The sequence below is a fragment of the Ruditapes philippinarum genome, unplaced genomic scaffold (genome assembly GCF_026571515.1).
Source record: "Ruditapes philippinarum isolate M1 unplaced genomic scaffold, ASM2657151v2 ctg393_1_1_1_1, whole genome shotgun sequence".
NCBI lineage: Eukaryota > Metazoa > Mollusca > Bivalvia > Venerida > Veneridae > Ruditapes > Ruditapes philippinarum.
Window position 1 is genome coordinate 542934 of NW_026854713.1, and position 27529 is coordinate 570462.

A 27529-nucleotide genomic window follows, 5' to 3' on the forward strand; every position below is an offset into this window, starting at 1 on the left:
TTTTCACAAAATGCTCATGAAGCAATGGGTTAAGAGTTTTCTATTTTCTTATTGTCTATAAGTGGGAACATAAAACTTCGCATTTTGTTGCATGTTTTTTAAAAAAAAAGTGATTTTTCTGGATTTTATGTCAATTATAAAGCATGATGTGGTCATATTTTGGTGATAAATCCACCTAATCAGCTTTCCTGGACAAGTAGCTAGTAATTACCAATTTCTCTGCAAATGACTGACTACAAATCCCACATAATTTACATTTTCAAAACAATGACCGGACAAATTCATTGGTGGTTATTTACCAGGGTTGGTCTGTAATTTGCATTCATTGTAGAAACTCAAAGTTAGACTATAGTATCGTGAAATATCCATTTTAGATTAACATGTCAGTAAAACTGAATACATTCCTCATACTTAACAAATCATAATGTTGCATATCAATGATTTTATTTGGTGCCTTTTTTTTACAAAATAATAAAGTTTGCTATTGTTATATAAGGCAGTTATCTATGTGGATATCATTGTTGTGTCTTTCCTACATATTTTATTCTACAGAAACTTAACTTAAAATGTCACATTCAAATATGTCTCGAGGGTAATTGAATTTTTGTATATGAAATAAACCCATGTTAAAATTTTATTACATTTCTGTTTATGAAATAAGCAAAACTTAAAATTTTATCACCTACCAAATGTTTCAGTTTATAATATATATTATTTATTTAAAGTTTGTGTTGTGGCTAGGACGAAGTTAGTTTTACAATGTTTTTACAATGAAGGTTGTTGGTTTCTATATGGGTTCAGTTTTTGTTCCCAACAAAATTAAGGGTATGTTGTTCAGATTATTACATGTAGATAGCTTAATGGATAAACTATATACCAAGCTTTCAATGAAATATACAGAAGTTTACTTTTAAAGATGACATATACACAAAAGAAATGAGTACTGTCTAGTGACTTTGGTCCTTGTAAAAGTTAGAATGTCATTGAAATTATAATATGATTAAAAATTTGAAGGCCTGTTGCCAGGTATATATAATTTTAAATGTTTTATAAACTAGATTGTATAGTTAAACTGGTAAAAATTGCACAAGTAATATCAATGCTTTAATACTTTTACTAATACACTTCAACCTTTGCAGAGCAACTCGATTTGGAAAATTAAAGTTTTGGTAATTGCAGGGATATGTTGCTATAAAGACGTATAATTTATTGTGAATTATTCTTTTAGAAAAAACTGATATGTATATATGATATTGTATAAGAGGTCATTGCTCTATAGATGGTCATTCTACAGAGGTTGCACTGCAGAAAGGCTAACTTACACAAAATGACTGCAAAAAAATTGTTTGTTTACACAATTCACAAAATGACTCAGCAATAAAAATTGTTTGTTTACACAAGGTCCAAAATCACTAGATACTGGCTTGTATTTAATGAGATAAGATTTTCTTCGTCTGAATGGTATTATTGAATCTAACAAGCAACAAAATTCAATAAATGCAAAAAGATGAATTGCTTTAGCTACATGGGGAAAAAAGTATACACACATTAAAATATTTGTCTCAATTTTAACAAACCATGATTTGTATTGTGTTAATTTTATGAAATATTGTAGTTTACACTTTCATGCATTACATAATTCTGTCCCACAATTAAATGTGCTACCTTTTATTTTTGATGTATATTTGTAATTAAAACTCGTAACAAATAGCCAAGTATACAAAAAGGCCGTCCAAAATTGCATTTATTTTCTTGTACATTTTATCAAAACAAAATAAACAAATGTGTAAATGTTGAAACGACTTTGTGTTATATATGACAGAAATTAAAAGAAACAAACCTTTTCTTCAACATGTTATTAAAAGTTTGTCTAATTAAGCCAAACTGTACAGACCTAGGCCAGCATTCACTCGAGCAGCCTGCTCTATTTTTGTGTCGCCTCTACGGAGTAGTGGCGACATACAGGGATCACTTCTCCGTCGTCTGTCTGTCCGTCCGTCCGTCACAAAACTTGTCCGGACTACTCCTCATAAACTACTGGTGCAATTTCATCTAAACTTTACAGGAATGATCAGTACCAAGTCTAGTTGTGCATATTGTCAGCATTTTCCGGTTCAATGATTTTTGTCAGAGTTATGGCCCTTTAATAATTTTTAATTTTAAAGTTTGTCCGGACTACTTCTCTTATACCACTAATGCAATTTCAATGAAACTTTACAGGATTGATCTGTAGCTCAAGTCCTTGCGCATATTGCACGGGTTTTCCGGTTGAATGATTTTTGGCCGAGTTATGGCCCTTTGATAAAAAGGTGTTTTTTTCTGTGTGTTGCCAGATACACAAAAGCTTGTCCGGACTACTCCTCATAAACTACTGGTGCAATTTTATCCAAACTTTACAGGAATGATCAGTACCAAGTCTAGTTGTGCACTGTCTGTCTGTCTGTCCGTCTGTCACAAAATTTGTCCCAACATGAAATTGGCCATCATGAGGCGACACATGTTATTACTGATCGCTCTTGTATTACCTTGTTGTAATTTTATGCCAATTTTAAAGCATGGTTTAGGTAATATCTTGGTGATTATTCCACCTTACGGACTTTCCTGGACAACTAACCAGTATTGAGTAATTGCCAAAATTATCATTTCTATTAATAAAACAAAAATTCCCAACAACAACATGTCATATGTATTTTCAATTTTAATCTACTCATTTCACTTAAAGCTTTATCACAATAGTGGATAGTGTTGAATTTATATTGTATTGAAAGCTCTGAAACTAACAATGGTAAAGCAAGACAACATCATCATGCAAATTTAGCAAAATCAGGGTTATAAATGAATGTAACCATGCCATAATTTAAAGTGCTACAATAAACTATATGTGTGGTTATTGTTAATTGCTTACTGGTCACACCAGTGAGAATATCTTAGTCACTATTAACAGTACAAACACTCAATAAACTAATAGCAAACATTTTTCAGCATTTCATACAATTATTCACTAAAGCGGCCACACCTAGTCTGTGTGTGAAGTTTAAAAAGTGACCCTGACCCTTGACATTACAACCATTCCATAATCTGATACTGACTGAAAAGCAAAAGGTGCAAACCATGATTAGATGGCACAGATGGTTTCACAAGTAAATTCTGTAGCGGCCAGTATGTTAATGGTTCAGAAATGATCTTAACTGATTACATAAAATCTTAAAATCAATGGGTTCCTGCTTGACTCACATTAATTGTCCAGTTAAGATACAGCCTTTCCTTTGATACCTCTAAATATAGACTACTGAAGCAAAATCATACAATGTGTGTTACAAATAACAATCCAAACAAAATTGATGATTCTACTGTTTTATCTTCACAAGACAACCATGGGACCTTTGCAAGCATTTGTTGACTTTTCTTCCTAACTTTTATATCTGTTTTACTTTGTGGCATCATAGAATATCACACTTTTACTCCCAACAACCTTTGCATTATGTACAGTGTTTTTAGGTACTTCAACCATATCTCCCGGATTTAGAACTACAGTTTCTCCGTACATACTGAACTGAAACTGTCCAGTTACTATTGAGTCTTTCTTTGAAATACTATGTGTATGGTCTGGAAAATTTGTCCCAGGTGAAAATTCATACTGTGTACAATGGTAACCTTGTTGACGTAGTTTCTTTTCCATAGTTTCAACAGAGAGAGGTCCATCAACTGTGTTATCCCACTTCTCAATTTTGATTTTGCTTGTCATCTTTGTTCTGAAAAGAATATCAAAAGTGAAAAAGTAATGTTAGACGACATACCACGCCTGGTTTAATTTGATTTAAATACAGTGATGTATATAGTTGTTAGATTAGTGAATTTGTTATGCTTATTTTCCAAGTTGTAACAGTCTGTAGCTGAGGGTTAGCTAGAAAAAAATATTAATTCTGTAAGTTTGTCTATTTTAATGTATCTGATATTATGTTTCTGAAGCATTATGCTGTAAAAATTACACAGCAGTGTGAACTGAAAGTTGTATATATGCATATAAATAAATATAATATGATGAGACCAACATTAAGTAGTGGCGAAAGTTTGAAAAAAGAAAAGGCTTAGTCCTTCCATCAGAGCCAAGAATCGTCCCACAGGTATCATCCTACAGGTATATATAAGGTAAAGGAATATTAATGAATTTATGAAGACTGTGAAGATGAAGTCAATCATTTAATGGTTAACTTTTTTCTTGAGATTTTAAGAAACTATGTGTTAAAAATACATGTATTTTTTTCTTGAAAAAAATGTCAAACTTAAAAAAATGAACAACAAATATTCTTATTTTTTATTTCTTGGAATTGCAACTGCTCATGCTGAACTGATAAAGATGTGTATATCTTTTATAAATATATTAACTTGTTAAAAAAAAAGTAATTAAAAGACAGGTCTGTACATTTAATTTTTAATCAGTGGAACTGCACTTCAAGACCTGATATTTATTTATTCAGCATTTTTTATTTCAACATAACTTATTGATTACTCATTGATGAGAACACAGCACCATCCCAGGCGAACTCACTAAAATTCACAGAGTACTTTGGCAGGTATGTAAACAAAACAGTTACCTCCCTTCAGATTACATTCTTCAATTATTAGTATAAAATATATACTTCAGAAAATACTACGAGCTTAAAACTGGATTAAAATCATGCATAAATATAGGCATTATTCAATTCTTTTGACATTACCCAATGACACTTCCTTAGAAAACAACAAATATGGATTTTTCAGCAATATTATTTTAGACTCCTTTTATGGTACTCACTTCCCGGTATGATTGTTTCCTGGCTCATAGTCGAAACGAATCAAAATAAATAAGATAAGCGTGGAACCAGTCTCATTCTCCATGCGCATGAGCAATCTTTTGTTTCCTGCTCGAAATCACGGAAGAGAAGGAGGGCGTTTTTGACAGTTTTATCCCGTCCTGTCCCTTTCCTTTGTAAAAAGTAAAGAATATTTTTCAAGGTAATGTTATCTCTGATTTATTTTCACTGTGTGTATATCAGAATATGCGAAAGGAGGACAAAAATTGGACTTGACATTTGACTGATTTTGAAACTAGCACGTTTCTGAACTTTCTCTTCCGGACTTTTCCTCTTTTATGGTCTTCAAATGATCTATGGAACAGATTTTGTCTGTTTGACTTTTATTTTCGACTTTGAAAGTTTATTTGAATGGAAACATTTAGGTTACTTTGATTGTCTGGAATATGTGCACTTTGCCACTTGCATGTTATTAAATTATAGATCTACTGTCAACTTTCATAATCTATCTTATAATCTTTTTTTCCCCATTAAATTTGTCTAATTGGTAAGTAAGTAAATAATTTGATTTATCTACATGTACTTGGCATTAACGACTGTGCCTCAGTCATGTTAAAAGAATAGGAATTAATAGGATTAATGTAATGCAGCTATGCTACTGTGTCACTAAAAAGTGGTCCTAAAAAGTAGGCTTCCAGTGTTTAGAAGGACCCAAAATTATATGCATGGGGGGAAAACTATGTAAGAATTTAGATAGTTCAGTCAGAAGTTTGTCAGTAGTGGCATATTCTGTAGGGCTCAGATTTAAGTCCTGATCAGGCCTGTAACCCTATTGTTAAGATAGTCACAGCTATCAGTGGCAAGATTCTGGATTTTCCCTTATCAGATGGGCCCCAATTTGGGTACCAACCCCAGTTTTCTGGGGATTTGGGAAAAAAAAAATTTTTTCTTTTATTTAATTTATTATACAATTGCAAAATTTTGCACCTTTTCTTTAAAGGACTTTAGGCTTCAAAGGTAAGTCATTGATTTAAAGACAAAAATATTTTTTCATCTAAAGTCAAAATTTTGCATTAGCCCCTTGCTTATGAATTCCCATGCATTTAAATTTAGTTGGGAACCCCCGCATGTGGAGTTTTAAACAAAGTTTTTCCCCTTTTTTTGCGAAATTTCACTGTATGGAATAGTTTATATATTTAATTATTTATTTTTCAAAAATTATGCGAAGTAGGTACAGCTTGCTGTGCAGCCCTATTTAGGGGTAGTTTAGCAACATCTAAACAATTTGTTATACCTTTAGGTTATACTTTGTTGACATAAATCATTCCTTGTGAAGGAGCTATCACACAGGAACAGTTGTTTGCTGGTAGCAACTAAATACATGTATACCCATGTGATTATTGTCTGCACTGTTCACTATCAAGTCAATACTAGGAGTGAAACAAATACTCGTGATTATGATGAACCTCAATTCATAACTGATTTGATTCTTGATTGATCATGGTTGTATTTCGATTTGATTTATTGTCAACCTTTTTCGCAATTATACCTCCTTTCTGATATTAAACAAAAGTTTTCAAAAGTAATGTTAACATAGCCTAAGTAATCAAATCGAAATAAATCAAAATCGCCAAGCAATGATGGAGAATAAAATCAAGAGAAAGTGAATTCTTGCAACCCTAGTCAATAGTTATTTTGAAATTTTTCACACACAAAAATGAATGGTTTTCACCAGATTGGAAGATAGACAAGTCTGTTTATTAAAGATATTTGTGTACTGAGGATTAAAAATGTTGTCAGTTGTGAATAACTATGATACCAATTTTCAACATATTAATATAAACAAATTGATCTAAAAAGGATCTGGTCTAAATACATGTATTTTCTGTTTACTTTAATATGTATTATCATCTTGTTTTTATTTCAGATGGCGTTTAAAATGCGACAGAGCAAGTTTCGGCATGTATATGCTCAGCCATTGAAAAAGGATCAATGTTACGATAATATACGCATATCAAAGAGCTCATTGGACAGTAAATTTTGTTCAGTGAACCCTAAATTTGTAGCCATTATTACAGAGGCTGCCGGTGGTGGTGCCTTTCTAGTTCTTCCATTATCAAAGGTGAGTGACTTGATTAGAAATATTGAAATCTTTTTAAGTGACACTTTTGGTTCCAGCAGGTTAAGTATAAATAAATAAATATGCTGCAATCAAGTTGAGGGAGGCTGTGAAGATTGGAAGAGATGTTTGTAAATCTTACAAATCATTATGATTAACCATTTTACATGCAAAAAGCTTTAACCCTTAATCTAGCCTTCCAACAGTAAGAAACCATGCCAGTCTGCACTCTGCACATATGTGCAGTCTGGCCAAAATTTATACTGTTGCTAGCTCAATATTTGTATTTTGAAATCACTTAAACTTTAAAAAGACTTTTCCAAATTCATAAGAAGGTAAATTCAGCTAGTTGAGGGTTAAATATCAAAGTTTGGTGTGTTTCAACAGTATGCCAGTAAAAATCTTACATGTCTTTTCCCAGTTTCATCCTAGGTCAGATTATCAGATCCATTTCCAATGTGAAATATGCTTATTTTTTCTGAATATGTGGAAAAAAAATCCCATTCCAACTTAAATCCCCAATATCTAAACTGACAAATTTGCTGAAATTAATTCAGGTGTTGTAATAAACAGATATTTCCTCACATTTTATTGTCAAATTTGATTATATCTAATTATCTTTTACACTTTGGTTGATATTTGTGTTGGTTAGAATGAACTATGTTGCACAATTCAAAATGCTTTGCTAAAAGGAGCTACATATATTTTTCCCAATATGCAAAATTTCCCAAGCTGGGCAATGTAATTTTTCCCAAAATGGCCAGGTACAGGCCTGTCTTGTAATATTGTACCTTTTCACCATGTGGATGCTTGGTCCTGGTTCTGGACATCTTGAAAAAAATGCACAATTTACATGTAAAATGGTTTTCAATAGAATTAAGTATTAAAATAACAATCAATGAATTAATCATTTGAAAATATAAGTGAATGTTATGGATTGATTGTTTGCTTGAACGAGACTAACATTTTTCCTGCTGAATTTTTGTTATGAATCTAATTGACTTTGCATTAAGATCTGTAAAATGTGTCTTATACATGTATAATAATAAAATTGAGCAGGTAGTGATAATGAAATTTGTCAGTTGTGAATGCTTGCTTAGTTGTACACAATTTATTAGGATTATTGCCCTGTGGAAAAAGTATCCCACTGTTTTTCTTGAAGGTTTGTTGTCTTTTAAATGAGTCCCTATTTAATGTTGCATTCCGATGCCTATTATTCTAACATACTTTTACTTAATTTATATTTCAAACTTATTTAAATTTTTGTACTTCTTCAAAGACTTTTATGCTAATTGTATTGATAAAAAACTTTCATTTTTGTATCTAAAGTAACTTAACCACATAGAAAATAAAAAATGTAAATAATTAAAAAATCAAGGCCTTTTCAAGGGCTTGATTTTAGCACATAGCAATTAAAATTTCATTTGCTTCAGGTTTTTAACCAGGTTTTCCGAAGGAAAAAACTGGTTATTAGATTGAGGTATGTCGGCGGGCGGATGGGCGGGCGGACGGACGGGCGGGCGTTAACAATTTCTTCTGTGCGCAACTCCTTCTACATTTCTCAACGGATTTTGACCAAACTTTCACAGAAGCTTTGTCATCAAGTGCCCTGGCGCATATTGTTGGGGTTTTGCGATTGGATAATATTTGACCTAATTATGGCCCTTTGTTTTTTTTCCTTATATAGAATATATAGTGAACAATTTCTTCTTTGCGCAACTCCTCCTACATTTCTCAACGGATTTTGACCAAACTTTCACAGAAGCTTTGTCATCAAGTGCCCTGGCACATATTTAAGGGGTTTTGCGATTGGATAATATTTGACCTAATTATGGCCCTTTGTTTTTTTTCCTTATAAAGAATATATAGTGAACAATTTCTTCTGTGCGCAACTCCTCCTACATTTCTCCACGGATTTTGACCAAACTTTCACAGAACCTTTGTCACCAATTGCCCTGGGGCATATTGTCGGGGTTTTGTGATTGGATAATATTTGACCTAATTATGGCCCTTTGTTTTTTTTCCTTATACTGAATATATAGTGAATAATTTCTATCGTGCGCAACTTCTCCTACATTTCTCAACAGATTTTGACCAAACTTTCACAGAAGCTTTGTTATCAAATGCCCTGGCACATATTGTCGGGGTTTTGTGATTGGATAATATTTGACCTAATTATGGCCCTTTGATTTTTTTCCTTATACAGAATTATCAATATATAGTGAACAAATTCTTCTGTGCTGAACTCGTCCTACATTTTTCAACGGATTTTGTTCAAACTTTCACAGAAGCTTTGTCATCAAGTGCCCTGGCACATTTTGTCGGAGTTTTGTGATTGGATAATTTTTGACCTAATTATGGCCCTTTGTTTTTTTTCCTTATACAGAATATATAGTGAACACTACTCAGTGGCAATTCCTCCTACATTATTCATGTTTTACATTGCACATAGTTACATTGTTTGTTGCTTGTATTTGTATTTCAAATACAACATATTTATCTACAATGGTGATAATTGAAAACCTGGTTTCATGGCATTGCCATGTTTCTTGTTTTTAAATATTATTATTATTTTAAATCCTAATAAAAAATGAATTTAGATTATGACCTAATAAACATAAGAATGCTTTTGATATTTTTAAAACAAGTACATTGATTTAGTTTCCTGCTTATACAATTGTAAAGAAAGGATGTAGAAATACATGTATTTATCAGATAAAACGACTGATGATATATCAAGTATTGTACTGGCTGATAGATACCAATCTTCACATCCTCATCATATACAGTGAACATTGACTTAGGTCAAAACCAGATAATGCATTGGTTTCTGTGTTGTATATAGAAGCTTGACTCGGGTCAAAAACAAATATTGAATTCTTGCATTTTTTCAATTTACAAGTGTATAAAACAATACTGTAGGCTGGTCATAATCTGATATAAGGTCTGTCAGTCCACACATCACTGCTGGTTACATCCACAGTTTATTTTATCTCTAAGTCACTCATTCTCAAATTTTGAAACTCATGGCAAAGGAGGATAGAATTATTGAAACTAAATCAATTTTATGCCCCCACATGGAAAATGGGCTGGGATCAGTCAATCAGTATGTCTGTGGTTAGTTAGCCCTGTTATGTTTATTGATCAATAATTTGAGAAAGAATAAGCTGTAACTTTTGTAACTTTGTAGGTGCATTGCCTGTGGCCAGAAGATGACTGCTATTGATTTTGAGGTCATCAAGTCAAAGATTAAGGGCACTGTGACACTGTGTTTAAATCCTTGTATGATTGATAACCCTATACCTATGGAAGAAGGCAAAGTCTGTCAAACTTGGTAGAGACATTTTCCATAACCAGTTGATGACCCCTAGTGATTCAAGGTCAAGGTCACAATGAGGTTTGATGGGAAATCTGTACCTAATAACTGGAGCTTCCTCAATGAATCTGAGTATGTAATAATGTCACTGTGAAAGGAAATTGTTAAGGAAGCATAAGTGTCCCACATGTTTTGACAAACTTTTAGTTCCTGCTTGTTTTGTCACAATAAATTATTAAACCAAAAGCAATTATTTTATGTAAAATTATTGACATCACCTGACATACATGTATATGTATATGCCATATTTCCAGCAACTTAGATAGGAGGGTTTGGCTGTTAAAAGCAGGGGATTTGGACCAAAAAATCAGGGAATTTTAAGCAAGCATAAACCAGTCATAATATTAAAAATGTGCAACAAATTTTTTTAGAAAAATCTACCCAAAATAAATATTTCAGTGCTTTGATAGTGTTTAAAAAGTATTTTGATCATTGCATAGTGTGTGTAGATTAAAACATATAGCATTTTGTTATTTTAAGAGCAAACAGTTCTGACATTAGTTAGTATGCAGTAACATGTTAACTTCTTTTGAAATTTAATAGGAGTTAAAATGTTACTGCACTAAACTGACAATTTGTACTAAATATTCTTTCAAAATATATATATATAACTTATAATGATATTTATGATGTTTGAAATGTCCTTGAAAAGTCTTTAATTTATTAATATATTTATATCTCACAGTTACCATTGCAATTTTCTATGTAAATAATATTAAAATTATGTTCACTACTAGGATACAGTGAATTTGAGCATAAATTTGCAAGCTTCACTACACTTGAATCCTTTAATTGTATTTTCTTAGTTACACACATAAAATAAACGGCCAGTAAATGATATTACACAATTTCATAGTAACATTGTCATTATTATTATATCACTATTGCATATCATTTGCTGGAAAAGCTTTTTTGCTTGACATTGTTGTAAGTAGAGATCGTGTTCATTTGTACCTCAGATTACTAAATCTAGTGATTTGTATCCCTGTCTATGATCATGGTCTGTACTCAGTGCACTGTTGGCTATTCAGTCAGTACATATTTTGAAATTTTCTGTAATTTCAAAATGATAATTGTATAGTCCATCTTTCAAGATGGACAAGTCCATTTAAGATATTTAGTATGTTAAGGGTTAAATTCCAAGTTATTTTCAGGTTTATTTTGTTGTATATAAAAGATAAAAAGAAGTTGGTTAGATTTAAATCTGGGGGGCAAAATGTCCTTTGATCTTTAAAGAATGTATAAGGAGTGAATTTCTAACTAGAAACATAAGTGCCCATTAAAATAGAATGACATCAATCTTTGGCCTTTGTTATCTAAGATACAGCTCAGTGTTTCAGTATACAATCAGATTTTATCAGTTTACTCAAATTTATATTTGACCTTGATGTTTAATGTTTTAAAATTTTTCCCCTTTGGCCTGTTCATTATCATTTATGTTGCATCATTTGAATATACCAAATAATGTTAACTATATTTTATATATATTGAGTTGATAAACCATTTTTGAAAGTTAACCATTTAGCATACTAAACTATATAAAAGATTTGTCCAGCTTTGAAATTAGAATAAATTTTCCATTATTGATATGATGGAGTGTGATATCAGTGTACTCTAAAGTTAACTCTTAATTAGCCAGCTGGCAGCATCTCAATTTGCACATGTCATGAGTGCAGCCCAAGATCAACTGGCAGATGCTATTCATTCAGTATTCATTTGTAATTTTCCCTAAATTATGAATGGTTTTGTCCAAATTTGAAGGTTTACAAGTCCATTTTAGAAATTTAATGGGATAAGGGTTAAGCAATTAACAGTTTTAAAACGGTGAATGGTTTTGTCCAGTTGAGGATGGACATGTTCATTTAAGATATTATGCATGGTAAGGATTCATTGGAAAGAGAACATTATATAAATTCAGCAGAAAAATAATATGTGTATGTGCAGTCCAACTGACTTCTCTCTTTACTTGTAACACATGTCTGTTTACAAGACCAATGGCAGCATGGCTATGGATTGCTGGTTGCTTGGGTTCAAACCCCGTCAGGGGCAAGCAAGAAACTTTACACTAATTGCTTAGTAGTAGTTGGTTCCAGGAACGGATTCAAGAGTGTTTCAATAAGCTTATAGCTTCCAATATAATCAAAGTAAAATAAATTGATATAAACTAATGCCAGTGTTACTAAAAATGGTAAACTTATAAGTGTGTGCTTTTAAAGCTGCACGCCTCCAGATGAGCAAAAATATTTCAATATAATCAAACCTGAGAATAAGGTAATTAGATTTTCGGAAGAGTATAAGGATTCAAAATTCTAGTATTAATTTACATGTTACTATAAAATCATTATTATTCGTGGGGGACGAATTTTCGTGGTTTTCGTGGGTAGGTCAATCCACGAATTTAAGATCCGACGAACTTTTATCCCAACAAATACTTCTTACCCTGTCTCTGTTCTATATATTACAAACATGCGTCGGCTCTTTTCCGGCCGATATTTTGTGAAATAGATGTAAGCACAGACAGATAACCAGGTTAGTGACATATTAAATCTGTTTGCAATATTTAAGAAACTTGAAAGTAAACACGATTATATGTCCTCAATTTACTGTCACAAATGTCGCATATACATACTTGATCGTTGTAGTCTACTGGGACTTGATTGTGTTAACAAGAATACTTGACATAATCGAGTAAATATGGGAACCCAGGCAGTGCAATAATTAGCACTTATAAAAATTGTCAGTTTGCTCTTATTAATTTTAAAAAAGTCTTTGATATTAATGTCGTAAGTACACAAAACTATAAAAAAAAATACGATCGCTAAAACAGATTTATTGTACTTTCTTTGGTAGTTTTAAAATGATCCAGTTTATATGAATTTTAATCAGTATTTGTGCGAATGACATTCCGTAAACATCAAAGACGCCACCGATTTTTACAAGATCCACATATACTCGTGTTATTTACCGAGAATAATTTATATGCATGTAAATTTACACAGTCGCTGTGACGTTGCGTGTAGTTACTGTCAAATATGTTAAGTGTAAACTTTTAAACTCGCTGGTTAATACGTGCCAGGTGTCGTATAAATTATGCGATGTTTACATCGTCGAATTACAGGGACAGTGTGTCCAATGGAGGTGCATATCATGTCACATAAATTTGTTAATTGCAGTCAATTATCGGCAGTAACTGTGCTATATTAGAGTTATGCCCAGAGGCAAGGATTAAATTTATTGACAACCGCTGTGTGACAAGTAAAGATATGTACATGTTGTAAGTAAAAATGTTCGGCGATTAAGATTACTTTGCATTAGGTTACTGATTTTTTTTTTTAACAAGAAAACGAAAATCCACGAATTTAAGAATCCACGAAAATGCCCGTTTTGATAAAACCACGAACTTTCATGCCCACAAATATAAGTGAATTCGCAGTATTTGCAATTAATTACCATTTTTTCAGTATTTATAACTATATTTCTACTGCGTTAGTAATGCAGTAAGGACTATTTTTGCATATTTTGACCTCCTTATGGTAGTTAACATGGGTTGTAAGTGCCATTGATAATGTCTAAATTGCATTATTTTGGTAACTTCACAATATTGTACTGTTAGATACTTTTTCATTTTTTTATGAAAATTAGCATGAATCTGGAGGCGTGCTGCTTTAAGTCAACAAAGAAGTAAAATAAATGAGGTAATGAAGATGAATTTACTGACAATATGTATACTTATCTAGTACTTGAAAACCTCTTCAACTAAAGGAAATGTGAATAATTTTGTTGATCATTTATGATTTGAGTTGAATGAGTAACTTTTATGGATCCTGTTTAAACAATTTAATTGTAACAATAGTTAAGTGACCTTTAGACCATACTTGAGATGAGAGTTATTTATGGCAAGTGTTGGTTGAATCTGTCCTTGGCTAAATTCATACTTGAAACCTGTGTTTACAATGGGACATGACCTGTGTTTATAATTTACAACTGTCCATTGTTGGTTTCTAGCCGGTAGGAAGACTGGTCAAAGTGCATGCACATTCATACTGGCCTGGCTTTGTACTGGTAGAAGATATATTGCACATGAATATATGTTGATATTGTAACAAGGGAGAATACTCTGCTAATTCTTTATAATACTAATACTTTAGAATTTTAACAGATATAAATCATGGCTTATAAAAGAAAATGTATATTCTTTCCTTTAAATTTTTCTTATTCTTGCCTTGATTGTCCATTAAGTAGGGGACTGTTGAAACAGACCTGTAAATAAACATTGCTGTTTATGTATTTTATGTAATTTCTTTTACCATTGCAGACAGGGCGTGTAGAAAGAGACCATCCTATGGTGACTGGCCACACAGGAGCTGTCCTTGATATAAAATGGTGCCCACACAATGATAATGTCATAGCTAGTTGTGGGGAGGACACAACAGTGAAAGTTTGGCAGATTCCAGATGAAGTTTTAACATCAAACCTGACAGAGCCTGTGGCAGATTTGATGGGACATCAACGGAGAGTTCATTATATAGAATGGCATCCATCTGCTTTAAATTTAGTCTTAAGTGCAGGTAAATTATATCATGTTTTGAATTGTCTCCCTTTGCTTTGTAAGTGAAATTAAAAGCACATTATGCCCCAGAAATGATATGTAGCCAGACTATTTGAAGAATAATGAGAAGTAATGTACACACCCTGACGCCAGCATCACAATCAGGTTAAAGGTTTTGCTTGCAAGTTGGTATCTCAAAATTTACTGAAGGGCATGGGTTGAAACTTCACATAACCAGAAGGCACTATTCAAGGCACATAATTCTTATATGGATTTTGACAGTACTATGCCCCTTTTTGAACTTTTGAAAATTCTACATTATCCAGGCTTTTGTTTTACTATTAAGCATTAAGAATAGATTAGCATGCTGTCCTACTGATAGGCCCTTTATAGAAAACTGATTTTTTAACATATTTCATCAGTTACTTAGTAAGGTCATGTGAAAAATTGATATTTGCTGATAACAATTTTCCCAAAAGTATGATTAACATATTGAATCTCAAAATAACCAAACATCAATCAGTATTGCTTTTCTGTTAGATTTCAGCATTTGCTGTTTTGAAGCTTCAACATGAAATGGTATCAAGCTTCAAAATTGAATTGTATTAAGCTTTAACTTTATATGGGTATCATGCTTCAACTTAAAATGGTATAAAGCTTCAACTTTGAATAAACTGTTAATCTTCAACTTCAAATGGTATTAAGCTTCAACTGTGAATAATGTAAAGCTTCAACATGAAATGGTATCAAGCTTCAACTTTAAATAGTGTAAAGCTTTAACTTTAAATGGTACAAAGCTTCAGTTTTAAATTGTGTAAAGCTTAAACTTTTAATAGTGTATCGTTTTAACTTGAAATAGTATAAAGCTTTAACTTTAAATAGTGTAAAGCTTTAACTTCAAATGGTACAAAGTTTCAACTTTGAATACTGTAAAGCTTCAACTGTAATAGTATAAATCTCAACATAAAATGGTATAAAATCTTCAATATTGAGGTATTCATTTGCTTAGCTTAATAAAGAAAGCATCAGCTATACAATCAAGTGGTCTTTGTTTGTTATTCAGTCAAGGCAAAGTTTTCCTATGACAATTGATGTTTGCACTTAGTGTCATCATTTGTTTTTCATGGCTGATTCATAAGTCATATAGACACTGTAAAGGTCATGTGGTTGACCGGTGGAGGAAGTGCCCTATTTCAGGTATGAGTACCTTGATGGAACCACCCTCTATCCGTATCTAGCTAGGTTCCTAGTTATAGGTTAACTTTAAATTTTCAACATTTATGACATATCACCATGAGTTATATATTAACAGATATGAGACGAGGGTAAACATAATGAACGCATGTTGTTGGTATTTTAGGTGCCGATCACAAGCTGCTGCTTTGGAACGTTGGGACATGTGAAGCCCTCGTCGAAGTTGATTTACCTGATCTCTGCCTCAGTATGTCATTTAACTACGATGGTACCAAGTATGTTACCACATGTAAAGATAAAAAAATGAGGATATTTGAGACTAGGACGGGTACCATGTTGGGGGTATGTAGATAAATGAATAAAACATATCAGTCATCAGTATCTTGTATGACTTTGTAGAAATTTATTTATTAACCAATGAAAAATACTAGATAACTGAATGTTGGCAGCTGTGTACTAACAATATTTCTACCGTGTTGAACTTCTCCAAAATTCATTGAGGTATTTTAATTATTTCAACCAAACTGCACTTTTATCCAAACTTTACAGGAATGATCAGTACCAAGTCTAGTTGTGCATATTGTCAGCATTTTCCGGTTCAATGATTTTTGGCAGAGTTATGGCCCTTTAATAATTTTTAATTTAAAAGTTTGTCCGGACTACTTCTCTTATACCACTAAAGCAATTTCAATGAAACTTTACTGGATTGATCTGTAGCTCAAGTCCTTGCGCATATTGCAAGGGTTTTCCGGTTGAATGATTTTTGGCCGAGTTATGGCCCTTTGATAAAAAAAGGTATTTTTCTGTGTGTTGCCAGATACTCCTCATAAACTACTGGTGCAATTTCATCTAAACTTTACAGGAATGATCAGTACCAAGGGTAGTTGTGCATATTATCAGCATTTTCCGGTTCAATGATTTTTGTCAGAGTTATGGCCCTTTAATAATTTTTATTTTTAAAGTTCGTCCGGACTACTACTCTTATACCACTAAAGCAATTTCAATGAAACTTTACAGGAATGATCAGTACCAAGGGTAGTTGTGCATATTATCAGCATTTTCCGGTTCAATGATTTTTGTCAGAGTTATGGCCCTTTAATAATTTTTATTTTTAAAGTTTGTCCGGACTACTACTCTTATACCACTAAAGCAATTTCAATGAAACTTTACAGGATTGATCTGTAGCTCAAGTCCTTGCGCATATTGCACAGGTTTTCCGGTTGAATGATTTTTGGCCGAGTTATGGCCCTTTGATAAAAAGGTGTTTTTTCTGTGTGTTGCCAGATACGCAAAAGCTTGTCCAGACTACTCCTCATAAACTACTGGTGCAATTTTATCCAAACTTTACAGGAATGATCAGTACCAAGTCTAGTTGTGCACTGTCCGTCTGTCTGTCCGTCTGTCACAAACTTTGTCCCAACATGAAATTGGCCATCATGAGGCGACACATGTGATTACTGATCGCTCTTGTTTATTTCTGCTGGTCATATTGATTCTAATATGGTCATTATAAATACATTGTATATCATATTAACATCTAGTTATTGGATTGTACTGCAGCAGGTGAAAGCTTAATTCAAGAGCTTTAGTCCATCTTAAAAAGAAGATAGAAAAATAAAAAAGAAGCAACTGTTTGTGTATATAAGATTCTAGAAAAAATTATCTAAATTGACATATCAAATAAGATCTTATGTGCAAATCATTTAAGCTAATTTCAGCCAATCCAGTACAGATATTGTTTGTTGATTAACATTTTTTTCAAGTGATTTGTATGTTGGAGGCAGCAGTTACCTAAGGATAAAAAATGGAAAGCACTGGTAACAATGCCAGAAATGTTGTTGTTGTTTTTTTTTCCAGGTAGAAAGGCTGCCTTAATTTCTGATACAACTGGCATTAAACCTTGTATATAGAATGACTTATAAAATGCATGTAATAAATTTCTATTTTTTTGTTTATTTAGGAAGGCAAGCCTCATGAAGGATCCAAACCTGCCCAAGCAGTCTATCTTAGAGATGAAAAAGTATTTACAACAGGGTTCTCAAAGATGAGTGAAAGACAATATGCATTGTGGGACACAGTAAGTACATTACAGTGCTTTCTGTAAGCTCTAGCAGACAACTCATTGGCTGTGTGCCACAGAATTTTAATTGCTACTTTTAACTTTTTATTGGACTGCTTAAATTTTGTAGTGGGCACTGCTATATTTTTGAGACAAGGGTTGAAAATGGCATATTATTTTTCAAAACAAAAGTATGCTCGCTTTTTTTGTCATGGTGGACATTTGCTCCCATGTCTGTTTTGGAAATGTGACATCTTGAAGGGGCAACATTTGCCTACTTGTGTAAGAAAAATTTGAAGGGTGGACATTTGCTTTTTTATTAATTTCGTTATAGTTTGTTTGTATATAGGTTCAATCAGCTTATCAAAATAAATATGGCCAGAAATTGTATTTGAACATTTAAACATTGAAAAGCATTAAAAAACGAATTTGAATATTCAAAAAAAGAGAGGGAATAAATGTTTGAATACACAGTAAATTGTCTAATTTCCAACCGGTTTGCTGAATACCGATGGTCCAAAAAGATGAAAACAGTTTTTGTTTACTTTCTTTTGTAAACAATTGAATGATGTGTAACAAGATGTTTTTGTATGTTTTACAGAAAGATTTGAGTGAACCAATGAATATTGAAGTTATAGACACTAGCAATGGAGTTATATTCCCTTTTTATGATGAAGACACAAATATGGTCTGGCTTTGTGGAAAGGTGAGTTATCTTGTAGAATGCAGTGTTGGTTATCTTTCTGTTGTATGAATGTAGCAGTAAATAATGAATTGATAATAATAATAATAATTTTCTGATTTTTTGACAAAGATCAGATTTCCTCACTTGGTGTAGAAAGGTGTTTTTCTTGTAAGAGAAAAGATACAATATCTACCCATTCCTTATTTACTTAATTTGCTGCTTTGTTTAGCAACAAAGAAATTGTGTCAAAGTTGTTATACCCCCAAAAACGAAGTTTGGGGGGGTATATAGGAGTCACCCGGTGGTCGGGCGGTCGGTCGGTCCAGACGTCCGTTGCATTTTCCTTGTCCGGAGCATAACTTGAAGACTAATGGTTGGAATTCAATATAACTACATACAATGGTCAAGCACATTGAGAGGAAGTGCAGTGCACAATAACCATATCTCTATCTTGACTAATTACAGAGTTATTGCCCTTTGTTACTTTTCCTTGTCCGGGGCATAACTTGAAAACTACTGGTTGGAATTCAAAACAACTTCATACAATTGTCAAACACAATAAGGGGAAGTGCAGTGCACAAGAACCATAACTCTATCTAAAGTAATTACAGAGTTATTGCCCTTTGTTGCTTTTCCATTGCTTTTTTTTTGTCCGGACCATAACTTGAAGACTAATAGTTTGAATTCAATATAAGTACATACAATGGTCAAGCACATTGAGAGGAAGTGCAGTGCACATAAACCATAACTCTATCTTGACTTATTACAGAGTTATTGCCCTTTGTTACTTTTCCTTGTCCGGGGCATAACTTGAAAACTACTGGTTGGAATTCAAAACAACTTCATACAATTGTCAAACACAATAAGGGGAAGTGCAGTGCACAAGAACCATAACTCTATCTAAAGTAATTACAGAGTTATTGCCCTTTGTTGCTTTTCCATTGCCTTCTTTGTCCAGACCATAACTTGAAGACTAATGGTTGGAATTCAATATAACTTCATACAATGGTCAAGCACATTGAGAAAAAGTGCAGTGCACAAGAACTATAACTCCATCTTGACTAATTACAGAGTTTTTGCCCTTTGTTACTTTTCCTTCTCCAGAGCATAACTTGAAAACTACTGTTTGGAATTCAATACAACTTCATACAGTTGTCAAGGACATCAAAAGGAAATGCAGTGCACAAGAGCCATAACTCCATTTTGACAAAATACAGAGTTACTGCCTTTGATATGTCCTTGTCAGGAGCATAACTTAAGACGTACTGGTTGGAATTCAAAACAACTTCATACAATGGTCAAGCACAATAAGAGGAAGTGCAGTGCACAAGAACTATAACTCTATCTTCAGTATTTATAGAGTTATTGCCCTTTGTTCCTTTTCTTTGTCTTTCTGGACTTATTACAGAGTAATTCAATTAAACTTCATCAATGGCCAACCACATTGAAAGGAAATGCAACATATAAGAACCACAACTATCTTTAATTGCCCACAACCATAACTCTATATTTCAATTCTTTTACAACGTATTCTGTTACTAGTAACATCCTCATTTCCGAAGCAGTCTTGTGGGGGTATTAATCACATTTAGTGATAGTTCTAGTTTGTTTTTTGTTGCAAAGTTAGGTATTTATTTATTAAATGATTTAACCATTGGAAGGTATCTCTTACCTTAGCTACCAGCCAAGATAATAACCAGTCTATACAGCAGTATAACTTGTTTAAGGACTTAAGGTTCTAAGATTTCTATATGCTGTACATTGTTTTATGCTGAGATTTTTATGTTGTATATTTTTGTTTCTAACATTCAGTGTTACATTTTATAGGGTGACAGTATAATTCGGTTCTACGAAGTAACAGACGAGGCCCCCTTTGTTCACTACCTTAACCTGTACCAGACAAAAGAAAGCCAAAGGGGTATTGGTATGATGCCAAAACGAGGCCTTAATGTAAATACATGTGAAATTACTAGGTAAATACTCAATATTTTTATATGCTTGAAAATTTTTATGCCCCCGCCATGTAATGGCCGGGGCATATAGTGTTACCCTGTTCCGTCATTCCGTCCTTCCGTCATTCTGTCATTCCGTCATCATCAGTTTCCGTTCATTATCTTAAGAATGGTTGCACACATTCAACTCAAATTTGACATATGGATATATCATGAAAAAATACAGGTCAAGTTCGAATTTGGTCATGGTTCGATGATTTTTGGCAGAGTTATGTCCCTTTTACTTTGAAAATAATATGAAATATCAGTTTCCGTTCATTATCTCCCCAACGGTACAACACATTCAACTCAAACTTGACATATGGATATGTCATGAGAGAATACAGGTCAAGTTCGAATTTGGTCATGGTTCGATGATTTTTGGCAGAGTTATGCCCCTTTTACTTTGAAAATAATATGAAATTTTCAGTTTCCGTTCATTATCTCCCGAACGGTACAACACATTCAACTCAAACTTGACATATGGATATGTCATGAGAAAATACAGGTCAAGTTCGAATTTGGTCATGGTTCGATGATTTTTGGCAGAGTTATGCCCCTTTTACTTTGAAAATAATATGAAATTTTCAGCTTCCTTTCAAATTCTCCCCAACGGTACAACACATTCAACTCAAACTTGACATATGGATATGTCATGAGAAAATACAGGTCAAGTTCAAATTTGGTCATGGTTTGATAATTTTTGGCAGAGTTATGCCCCTTTTACTTTGAAAATAATATGAAATTTTCAGTTTCCGTTTATTATCTCCCCAATGGTACAACACATTCAACTCAAATTTGACATATGGATATGTTTTTGGAATGCCCAAGCCAAGTTCGAATTTGGTCATGGTTCAATGATTTTTGGCAGACTAATGCCCCTTTCACTTTGAAAATAATATGAAATTTACAGTTTCTGTTCATTTCTACCCAACAGTGTTACATATTCAACTTAAATTTGACATATAGATATGTCAAAGGAATGGGCAGGTCAAGTTGGAATTTGGTCATGGTTTGATGATTTTTTGGCAGAGTTATGTCCCTTTCACTTTGAAAATAATATAGATACATCTTAGGAATAAGCAGTTTAAGTTTGAATTTGGTTGTGGTTCAATGATTTTAGACAAACTTATCTTTCCTGAATGTAGGAAAAATTTTGAACTTTCAGTTTCAGCACTCATACTTTTTGCCATTATTTTGGCTACAAATATGCAATATGCTATTTTTAAAAGGTTAAGACTAAATAATTTCAGTGCCTTGAACAGTGTATGAAAATGGTTTGTGTTAACATTGAAAAGTTTTAAGGGCTTTGAACTTAAAATGAAAAAAAAAATTAATGGACCATCTGAAATTTTGGCTGCATGCGGGGGCATCCGTGGCATGATGACACATTTCTAGTTATCTTATATTGTTTGCACCTTATTGTCCATCAATCAATCTGTTAACCATTTTGTGTCCACTCTTTATATTTTGAACTGATGGAAGGAAATTGAAACTACCTGGCAGAAATGTTAACCATGATGAGATAATCTGCTGATTGAGGTTTTACCTTCATCAGCTCAAGGTCACACTTAGTTTATTATTTATAAATTTTTAAATTCTGTGTCCACTCTGTATCTTTTGAAACAATAGAAAGAAATTAAAATTAATTCACAGAAAGGTAACTTAAGAGACAATGTGCAGAATACAGGTTTGAACTTCCTCAGACCAAAACTGGCCCTGCTGCTGGATGACTTGATTTATATTAGACATAAACACATTAAGTCTTACTATGTGGGACCATAATGTCCAGAGCTTAGATATTTTACAAGTAGCATTGCTTTGTAGACCTCTATAAAACTGATGTATTGTGTGAAACTAAAATGCCAAGAGTTAAGATATTTGGCATTTGCATTGTCCAGTGGACTTCCACAAAACTGATATTAATCATACCCCAAATACCATGTGGGGTACTTGATTTATAAAGACTTGTATAGAAAAGGGGGAAAAATGAAACATTAACCAAGCTGCTATGAAGACAGATAGGGAAAGAGTTTTATTTCTTACTGAACCAGATTTGAAGTTGAAAAAAAAGAAATATTTAAGAGTTGCCTTTACAACATAGCTTCCTAAGCCTTCCTATACTGTGAATTTTGTGATAATGATTTTAACTGTCTCTATTCTTGTTTGTACATTATCACATTATTTTCAGGTTCTACAAATTGTTGAATAATGGTCTCTGTGAGGTCCTTCCAATGTTTGTACCAAGAAAAGTAAGTTTAACACAATTTCCCTACTGAATGTTTGTAACGGGCCTTACCTAATTTCAAATTTTGGATAGTCCTGAGTCCATTTTGTTTAGCCTGCTCGTAAAAGCTAATTTTACCCATGTGACCAGTGCAGACCAAGAATAGCAGGCACATCCATGGCATATATTCATGATCATTACTGTGAACTTTTCTTGAAATTTCCCCTAAAAAAATAGAATGGTTTTGTCTAGATTGAAAGATGGACAAGTCCATTTGAGATATTTAGTGTGTTTTCAGGGTTAAGGTTATGAATCATTTGACATGCTTTATTAAAGATACACAATTCTCATTTTTTGGTAAAATATTTTCATTTCAGAAATTAATTGAAATCTAGGGAATTCTTACTGAATATGTCTAATATAAATAAGAGAATGCATAAACTATGGTTTGGAAGCTGCATTCCCTATAACTGGTCATGTTTATTTGGTTCTGTCTTGAAAAGAAAGAAAAAACCTTGCACATATCGTCTCTGTGAGTACTCAGAAGATGTTTGTTTTAAATTAAAACATAGACTGTGTTGCAGTTATCAGTATTTCCAAATATATATCTTACAGAGGTTCAGTCAAATTGCTACAAGTTTCAGATGATTTCATTATTGTGCAGAAATGTAAGAAGGATTCACATGGAAATCATTACATAAAAATATAAACAATTTTGTAAACAAGCTGTTGGTCATTTTTTCCAGGTGCCCATTTTGTGCCTTATGTTATGGATCATATAGCAGATCTGATATGTACTCAGAAAAGTTGTTTAAGGAAGGTTCTTTTACTTATTACTCATCAAAATATACTTTCATGTATATTATGTACTTTCTTGTTTATCACACATTTCAGTCAGAATTGTTCCAAGATGATTTATACCCGGACACACCAGGTGACACTCCTGCATGTACAGCTGCTGAGTTTATGGCAGGAGCAAAGTCGGAACCAATCCTAGTAAGTTGATTTATTATTGTAAGGGGCAGGGACCTCATTGTCCCATTGATGAAATTTCACAAGTCTGTTCTTTATTGCTGGACAACCAAATTACGCTAGAAACATTATAAATTTTATGCTATTGACATTTTGATTGGTGGTTCTACCATAGTACAATAGTTGACATTAGCCTAAAACAATAGCATGAAGACTACTTTGGTTCCACTTTTTCAATAAAAAAGTGGAGTTATTGTCATGACTCTCTCATTGGTGTTGGCTTTGGTGTTGGTCAACCTTTTCGTTAAGGTCGATTTTCCCAGGAACTATTTAAGCTATCCACTTTAAACTTGTTATATGGGTTAGTTTTGCATAAAAGAATGCCATTTTAAATGGGCATACTCATAAGATTATTTTTTTGCAAAGTTATTTGCCTTTTTCTATGTTGCTATTATTTAGCTATCCATCATTGAGACAAGTGGAGCATTTTGTCCAAGGACAGGTCTTGTATAAATTTGTATTTTGATACCATGTTAATTTGTATTTTGTTTTAGTTAAAGCTGAACTAGGCTTGCATTTAGTTTGTTGTCTAGTCATTTATTTTTACTTTACACATTTTAGATCAGTCTCAAGGACGGTTATACAGGTTCGAAAAAAGACCAACTTTCTGCTGTGCGGAAATCCAATGTCTTAGACACACCAAACAAGTTAGCAACTCGCAAATCCAATGTATTAGACACCCCAAGCAAGGCTGCTAGTCGGCCTGTCCACCATGACCCACCAGCAAGTGCTACTAGTAATGGTGCAGCCGAGGCCCCCGCTCAAGTTCAAGCTCCAGCACCGCCTCAAGCTCCTGCAGGACCAGCTCTACCCGCTGTAAGTCAAGTGTTCAGTTATCTATTTAAATTTTGGATGCAAAATTTTGAAATTTTTATTAGTTTAAGTGTGCCTGCAGATTCAATTAAAATGAACCAAATTATGTGGACCAATTTCATTGCAGAAATAGACTGCTGAATGTATTTCATTCTGTAATGGGCAATGGAAAATTTTCAATGTAGATGTTACGAATTGTAAGCCCTTTTAAAAAAAAAACATTTATTTGCCTGTTATGAGTTACCTCTTCCATAGTAAACTCAATATGCAGTGAGACCATAAAATGTTTACAACACCCTGCAGGTATACTACCTTAAGTTATATGTGAGATAAGTTTTATGAGTACAGTGAAACCTGCCCTAAAGATGTACATGTATTTTTAAGACCATGCTTAATGTAAGCCTTTAACTTTATCATGGAGATCATCTCTATTTTTTTCCATTCCTAGAGATGGTCTTTTATGGCAGGTTTGACTGTAGTTTACACATGCAGGTACATGTGTGTGACTTTCAAAACATCAAAATGTATACTATTTGTATATAGTATACTTGTGTAGTATATATTTTCACATTACTGTACAATAATATATGTTATTGCATGTGACACTATAATCTTATATATATTATAGCCAAACAAAAGTTACCTACCTTTAATTATTCACTTGTTATATATAAACAAAACTCGGTAAAACTGTATGAAAAGATATATGACAAAATATGATCTAAAATACTGCATGAAGAATAAAAGAATAAATACATCAAAAACTGTTTGAAAATAAAAGATGCTGACCACTTTCAATTTTTATTATTTCAAGATTTTAAGATTTTTTTTCTTCAAGAAAATAGTTCAAGTGTTCAAAAAAAAAAATTGTTTATATAAACTTTGTTATTTGTTATATATTGAATAGAATAGAAGATTTTGATTTTAAAGCTTCTGTGATTGTTCATAACAGTTTTGTACTTCTTCTGTAACAAAAGAATAAACAAACTGTTTTGATGTGTTAACATTGAGGTTTTAGGTTAGTGTTTTTATGTAGTGTACTTTATAATTTACATGTTTTTTACATTTTTTTGTAACCTAATAGTAAAAGATTGGTTTAACAATATTGTTGCTGTTTTTGGTCTAACTTGCTGGCGTAATATTTAACATGCGGTAGTGGTAAAGGACTTCTTATAGCCTTACATGTGACCTCTTACTCTTTTGTTTTCTGTGCTTGCAGCCCATATATACGTAAGAAAAAGACTTACCTTAATTGCCAAAGCAGTACTTCTTAGTGCAATATAACAATCCTATATTGTAATGAGAAAAGCATCTCCTTGAAGTTAAAACCGTCTGGCTTCATGAATTTTTAGTTACATAAAAATTGCTCTTAAATGTGGATGCAAAATCAAATAGAAATGAAATTGTTGGTATTTGGGGGACTATTTTTAGTTTCAACATAGATTTGGTACATAAAAAAAATTAAATGTTATAAAACCGTGATCTGTCACAAAAGGAACTGGTTGGTAAATTGGGAGAGCAACATTTGTTTGACAAGGTTAAATCCTGACTCCTGTCTGTGGTCCTAACTTTATCAGTCTATAGCCTTACGGGAAACAAAACAATTAAAAAATAGCTAGTGACAGAGATAAGGGCAAGGTTTGCTAACTAAATAAGGTCAATGGAGAGAGAGTGTTTTATGTAAGAACCTATGATTTGCTAGTTGGAGTCCTGAAGTCCTGGGTTAAGTATTTGCTTTTCTCTTAGACTTTGTCAAAGCAATTAAAATGAACAGATTTGATTTATACTTGGATGAAACAACACTGACATGATAATGAATTTAAATGTGACCTTTGAATGACCTTGACTGTCAAGGTCAAATATCTAGGAGCATTATTTAATTCAATATTGCAGTGGCTTTTGTTACTGTGATGTGGCTGGCTAAAGTCACTGACGGAACCATTGGCCCCTCACAGCTGACGGATTGAAACCCACCTGTGGACCTGTGGATTCTTTCATGTAAATAAGCCACCCGTCGAGTTTTTGTTAGCTTGTGTCTGAAATAATGCTCTAAGGGGCAGATGAAGTCTTCCTCCAACAGGAAAGCTGGACAGTAGCCTGGTGACTTAAATAGTGTTTGTGTATTATAAAACCCAACTTCTCACACTCCAACTGTGACATGTGACAGACCTGCAATAAATAAAATTAGTTATATTATGACTGTATGTATTTCTGAGTAATGTTTATACACAATAACATTGCCAGAATTATTGCAATATTTATATACTGGGGGTAATGGTTAAGTTTAAAATGTGTAAAAGAATTCATATTATTCCATTTTCCTCCTTTCCCAACCAACATTTTTTTTTTGAAGAAAACAATACAGCATATACAGCATACAGTTTAAACCAGCCTTTTACTACAAGGTTCACTTCTTTATTTGTTATGATTTTGAAGAGAGCAAAAAAAAAATTGTTGCGTCTTTTAATTTTGCGTTAAGTTTTTTGTTGCACTACTTTTTGTTTAGGATTTTGACCCACAAGCCCTGCAGGATGATATACGTAAATTGAAGCTTATTGTAAAAGCTCATGAACGTCGAATCAAATCATTAGAGGAGAAACTTGTTCAATTAGAAGCTAACACGTCAGAAGAAGACGACGGGGAACAGGCGTAGATAGAAAAAAAAATGTACTTGTAAATATATTATATATA

The 27529-nt window shown here is 32.9% G+C and overlaps 2 protein-coding genes across 2 annotated transcripts; one reads left to right on the forward strand and one right to left on the reverse strand.

Annotated features, from left to right (window-relative positions):
* Window positions 1-1711: 1711 nt before the first annotated feature.
* LOC132740856 (uncharacterized) lies at window positions 1712-4921 on the reverse strand. The gene is made up of 2 exons (XM_060728897.1): window positions 4796-4921; window positions 1712-3752 (listed from the first exon to the last, which is right to left on the reverse strand). Exons 1-2 carry the CDS (start codon window positions 4882-4884, stop codon window positions 3428-3430), a joined length of 414 nt encoding a protein of 137 aa, XP_060584880.1. The 5' UTR covers window positions 4885-4921; the 3' UTR covers window positions 1712-3427.
* On the forward strand, window positions 4844-27529 carry LOC132740853 (coronin-6-like). The gene is made up of 11 exons (XM_060728894.1): window positions 4844-4995; window positions 6721-6915; window positions 14604-14856; window positions 16198-16373; window positions 17992-18108; window positions 18692-18796; window positions 20603-20748; window positions 22958-23018; window positions 23888-23989; window positions 24587-24841; window positions 27345-27529. Exons 2-11 carry the CDS (start codon window positions 6721-6723, stop codon window positions 27489-27491), a joined length of 1557 nt encoding a protein of 518 aa, XP_060584877.1. The 5' UTR covers window positions 4844-4995; the 3' UTR covers window positions 27492-27529.